The sequence below is a fragment of the Salmo trutta genome, chromosome 5 (genome assembly GCF_901001165.1).
Source record: "Salmo trutta chromosome 5, fSalTru1.1, whole genome shotgun sequence".
NCBI classification, from domain to species: domain Eukaryota; kingdom Metazoa; phylum Chordata; class Actinopteri; order Salmoniformes; family Salmonidae; genus Salmo; species Salmo trutta.
Window position 1 is genome coordinate 24,016,068 of NC_042961.1, and position 5,754 is coordinate 24,021,821.

Here is a 5,754-nt window from a genome sequence, read left to right on the forward strand (position 1 = left end):
TCACAGTATTTGAATAATAGTTATGATGTGCAATGAATAGTTTTTTTTAAGGTTGAAATGTGAAATTAATGTATGGTTGATTTTTAAGGATAGGGAAAAGTGCAGTGAATAGTGGCACTTTTTAGGATGTCAATTAAAATGAATGTATTTATGGTTGTTTGTAATTTTGTCTTGCCTTTTAATCATTATATACAGTTGAAGTCGGAAGTTTACATACACTTCGGTTGGAGTCATTATAACTTGTTTTTCAACTACTCCACAAATTTCTTGTTAACTAACTATAGTTTTGGCAAGTCGGTTAGGACATCTACTTTGTGCATGACACAAGTACAGACAGATTATTTCACTTATAATATATTTATATTTACGTCATTTAGCAGACGCTCTTATCCAGAGCGACTTACAGATTATTCACTGTATCACAATTCTAGTGGGTCAAAAGATTACATACACTAAGTTGACTGTGCCTTTAAACAGCTTGGAAAATTCCAAACAATTATGTCATGGCTTTAGAAGCTTCTGACAGACTAATTGATATCATGAGTCATTTCAAGGCCTACCTTCAAACTCAGTGCCTTTTTGCTTGATATCATGGGAAAATCAAAAGAAATCAACCAAGGCCTCAGAAAAAAAAATATTGTTCATCCTTGGGAGCAATTTTCAAATGCCTGAAGGTACGTTAATCTGTACAAACAATAGTACGCAAGTATAAACACCACGAGACCACGCAGCTGTCATACCGCTCAGGAAGGAGATAAGTTCTGTCTCCAAGAGATGAACGTACTTTGGTGTGCAAATCAATCCCAGAACAACAGCAAAAGACATTGTGAAGGTATTGGAGGAAACAGGTACAAAAGTATTATATCCACAGTAAAACGAGTCCTTTATCGACATAACCCGAAAGACCGCTCAGCAAGGAAGAAGCCGCTGCTCCAAAATGGCATAAAAAAGCCAGCCTACGGTTTGCAACTGCACATGGGGACAAAGATCTTACTTTTTGGAGAAATGTCCTCTGGTCTGATGAAACAGAAATAGAACTGGTTGGCCATAATGACCATCGTTATGTTTGGAGGAAAAGGAGGGAGGCTTGCAAGCCGAAGAACACCATCCCAACCGTGAAGCACGGGGGTGGCAGCATCATGTTGTAGGGGTGCTTTGCTGCAGGACGGACTGGTGCACTTCACAAAATAGATGGCATCATGAGGCAGGAAGATTATGTGGATATATTGAAATAACATCTCAAGACATCAGTCAGGAAGTTAAAGCTTTCTCGCAAATGGGTCTTCCAAATGGACAATGACCCCAAGCATACTTCCAAAGTTGTGGCAGAATGGCTTAAGGACAACAAAGTCAAGGTATTGGAGTGGCCATCACAAAGCCCTGACCTCAATCCTATAGAACATTTGTGGGCAGAACTGAAAAAGCATGTGCGAGCAAGGAGGCCTACAAACCTGACTCAGTTACACCAGCTCTGTCAGGAGGAATGGGCGAAAATTCACCCAACTTATTGTGGGAATCTTGTGGAAGGCTACCCAAAACGTTTGACCCAAGTTGAGTGTATGTAAGCTTCTGACCCACTGGGAATGTGATGAAAAAAATAAAAGCTGAAACAAATCTCTACAATTATTCTGACATTTCACATTCTTAAAATAGTGGTGATCCTAACTGACCTATGACAGTGAATTTTTACTAGGATTAAATGTCAGGAATTGTGAAAAACTGAGTTTAAATGTATTTGGCTAAGGTGTATGCAAACTTCCAACTTCAACTGTATGTTTGTTTGTACCTTTGAGGACCACGTTGTAAACAAGCGTTTTAATAAATACTGTTAAGTTTCTTCACATTGTACATTTTGTTGTATATGTCTGTTAACCAAAATAAATGCAATTCAATAAAAAAAATGCATCCACCCCAAAATACGACTTAAGTAGTACTTTAAAGTATTTTTATTTAAGGAATTTACATCACTGGTCAGTCAGGAATCCCAACATGAGTCAGCTTTTTGTGAGAAATATTTATAAATGGATCAATGTGCTGCGCCATGGAAGCAAGTCAATGATTAACCTCAAAATGTGGACTGTTGCTTATAAAATCTGTGTACTCACTGTATTGCACCATTTTCTGCATTTTCTCCAAGACCTTGAACCTCAGGTTGCCCAGGTGTTGGGCCACATCTATCAGTGTTCCTGATAAAGGCTCTGGATCCTGCAGTGTACTGAAATGACATACAGTACAGACATTTTGTGTCAATAATGTTGGAGACTGATCAAATATTTGACATATTGTCACAGCTGTCTTCAGAAATGGACCAAAATGCAGCAGAGTTAGTATTCATCCTTCAATTTAATTAGAACGAACACTATACAAGAACAAAAACAAGGAAACTGACAGCCAACAGTCCTGTCAGGTGCAACCACACTAAACAAGAAACAATTACCCACAACCCCAAAGAAAAACACACACTCCTATATAGGACTCCCAATCAAAGGCAACTCAACACACCTGCCTTCAATTGGGAGTCCTAATCACCAACACAACCATTCACACACACAAAAACCCTGCCACATCCTGACCAAAACTAATCCAATTGCTCCCTCTGCTGGTCAGGATGTGACAGTACCCCCCCCCCCCTCAAGGTGCAGACCCCGTAATGCACCTTACAAAAAGAAAACACAACAAAAAAATCCCCAATACCCCAACAAAACCAATAAACAATAACCCCTAAACAATAAGGGAGGGAAGGGAGGGTGGCTGCCGTCAACGACGGCACTGTGCTACACCCTCCCTCCCCAACCCACCTATCCTGGAGGTGGCTCAGGTGCGGGACGTGGACCTCTCTCCACCTTCGGCGTCGGCCACTTCGGTGGTGCCGATAGCTGCGCCGGGCAGACAGGCCACTCAGGCTGACCCTGGCCACTCGGGCTGGGCCGGAGGACAGGCGGGCCACTCGGGCTGGGCCGGAGGACAGACGGGCCGCTCTGGCAGACCCGGGCAGTCGGGCCGCTCTGGCAGACCCGGGCAGTCGGGCCGCTCTGGCAGACCCGGGCAGTCGGGCCGCTCTGGCAGACCCGGGCAGACGGGCCGCTCTGGCAGACCCGGGCAGACGGGCCGCTCTGGCAGACCCGGGCAGACGGGCCGCTCTGGCGGCTCCTGACTGGCGGGCGGCTCTGGCGGCTCCTGACTGGCGGGCGGCTCTGGCGACTCCTGACTGGCGGGCGGCTCTGGCGACTCCTGACTGGCAAGGCTGGGCTGACACACTAGACGCCTGATGCGTGGGGCTGGTACTGGACGTGCCAGCCTGGAGACACGCACCTCCATGCTAGTGCGGGGAGCTGGCCTGGGGCTCCATTCTTGCCCCGCAAAACTGCCCTTGTGCCCCCCCCAAAAAATTATTGGGGCTGCCTCTCGAGTTTACTAAACTCTTCCATAGCCCTGGAAACGCTCCTCCTTATCTCTGCCCACGTCCATCCTTCCTCCTTGTTCCTCTGCTGCTTGGTCCTGGTTTGGTGGGTAATTCTGTCACAGCTGTCTTCAGAAATGGACCAAAATGCAGCAGAGTTAGTATTCATCCTTCAATTTAATTAGAACGAACACTATACAAGATCAAAAACAAGGAAACTGACAGCCAACAGTCCTGTCAGGTGCAACCACACTAAACAAGAAACAATTACCCACAACCCCAAAGAAAAACACACACTCCTATATAGGACTCCCAATCAAAGGCAACTCAACACACCTGCCTTCAATTGGGAGTCCTAATCACCAACACAACCATTCACACACACAAAAACCCTGCCACATCCTGACCAAAACTAATCCAATTGCTCCCTCTGCTGGTCAGGATGTGACACTTATGATGATCATTGAAATGTTGCATACCTGTCTTTCAAGTCCTTGTATATCTGAAACAAAAAAACGCGTGGATCTCAGTAAAAAATCAAATAATTATTTGAGAAAGCCTCAGTACATTTAATTAACAGTTGTACTGTGAACATAGAACGTTGTTAAAATATGTGAGATGAACCTGCAAGAATGAGACATCATCTGTTTAACATCCTGTACTGTACGTCTGAGATTCTCTCAGAGAGGGAAGTCACGTCGCTGGTGAGGCGGTTGATCCTCTCAGTCAGTAACCCTGTCTTCTTGCTCTCCTCCTGTTTCAGAGCTGCCAGTCTGGCCTCCTCCTCCGCTCTCAGGAACTGGTGGAGCTTCGCAAACTCACTCTTGATCTGTCCTGCTATGGTCTGGGCCTGGGTCTGGAACAGTACAATAAGATAGGTACATGTCTATGTAGTATCTGTGTAAATATCTTTGTGTTATTTAGCTAGCGACATACCTTGATGTATTGTGCTGCACGCTCTCTTGATGCTCTCGCTTGCTTTATGTCCAGTTCCAGTTTCTCAGGAAGGTTGTAGAGCAGTGCCATGAGTTCCCTCTGGGTAGATAACGGAAGAGAGTGGGGGATAGTGGTGGAGAGATAAGGAGGGGTTACAGTTGAAAAAGGATGCAAATAAAAACGAGTTTCTCAACTATTCCGTGTTTACAGTATATTGAATATATTGAGTTCCGAAGGGAACTTGGTTAGCAAGCGGAAAAGACTGCAAGTAGATGTGTATTCCTGCGAGAACAGTACCTTACGCCATTGCGCTTCCTCCTTCACTGACAGGTGTGTATGCTTGGCATGCAGCTCGGTCTCCACACACAGCACAAACAAGTTCCTCACACTCCTTACAGAAAAACCTGAGCTTCTTGTTATGTATGGAACACAGCACAAGACACACTGCTCTCCCCTCATTCCCCTCCTTCTCCTCTGTCTGCAGGTAGGCCTCCACTATGTTCCTCAGTTTCATGTTGGACATGGAGGGATGGAAATCGTCCACGGAATGCCTTCACCCGCAGACGGGGCATTCGCGCTGCTTTTGTTGTATCCATGCTGGTGTTCCCAGGCAGCCGCGGCAGAAGCTGTGTTGGGCATTTCAGACTCACGGGGTCCTGGAAGAATTCAAAGCAGATGGGACAGCTGAGCTCGTCCTCCAGAGCTGCTGTAGGTCCCTGCTGGAGCATCCTCTTCCTCAGGTAGAGTCAGGTAAAGGCCTTTCTCTTCAGAATACAGTATGAACTAGTGACTTGTACATACGTCATTACAACCGTACCCTTTCTGCCTTTTCAACCTCTTGTTCACCAACCCACTACACGGAATGTAGGTTTACACTGCTTGATTACCTATTAACATTTAGGCCGTACCTGTGATCAAAGTTTATCCCAGTTATCCAATTCCTGCCAAGGCAGAGGTCGCACAACATAGCAATGAAGTCATTCCTTTGGCACATGTTGCTGAATCTCAAGTCAGTGTTAGTGCCTCAGTCGTTCAACAGCAACACCCCGACAGAAACAGCCACACTAGGTGCCATGTACAACCGATCAAAGGCACTGAACAAAGCAGTGTAGATGTCTGGTATCTGTTGTCTTGTAAAATGTTTGATGGATTTATTTTTTTTTACTGTAGGACTAATAACTGATTGGCACTGATTAACCAATAATAACTGGTTGGCACTAATTTGACACTGAGGTGGTAACAGCCTCAGCCATAATTGCCAGTCTGACACACTGCCAAATCAACTTCAAAAAGCTTCTACTCTGAGAGGTGATTCTGGTCTGTTGTGATCAGCTATAACGCATGGATTCTGATAGCAGAACCAGTTAAAAAGCTTTGGCGTCTTGTAACCCAGCACCATCGGTACTGCAACCCGGCAG

General features: G+C 45.3%; 1 protein-coding gene across 1 annotated transcript; it reads right to left on the reverse strand.

Annotated features, from left to right (window-relative positions):
• Nucleotides 1-2,016: 2,016 nt before the first annotated feature.
• Nucleotides 2,017-5,173, reverse strand: LOC115193390 (tripartite motif-containing protein 35-like). The gene is made up of 5 exons (XM_029752108.1): nucleotides 4,634-5,173; nucleotides 4,337-4,435; nucleotides 4,025-4,256; nucleotides 3,880-3,902; nucleotides 2,017-2,215 (listed from the first exon to the last, which is right to left on the reverse strand). The coding sequence occupies exons 1-3, from the start codon at nucleotides 4,793-4,795 to the stop codon at nucleotides 4,041-4,043; spliced, it is 477 nt and encodes a 158-aa protein (XP_029607968.1). The 5' UTR covers nucleotides 4,796-5,173; the 3' UTR covers nucleotides 2,017-2,215; nucleotides 3,880-3,902; nucleotides 4,025-4,040.
• Nucleotides 5,174-5,754: the final 581 nt, after the last annotated feature.

Bases quoted from the DNA above. Each gene is read 5' to 3' on its own strand.
- LOC115193390 (XM_029752108.1), bottom strand. From the start codon at position 4,795: ATGAGGGGAGAGCAGTGTGTCTTGTGCTGTGTTCCATACATAACAAGA. The intron at 4,436-4,633 runs GTACTGTTCTCG...TTATCTACCCAG, and splicing joins AGGAAGCGCAATGGCGTAAG to AGGGAACTCATGGCACTGCT. The intron at 4,257-4,336 runs GTATGTCGCTAG...GTACTGTTCCAG, and splicing joins GTGCAGCACAATACATCAAG to ACCCAGGCCCAGACCATAGC.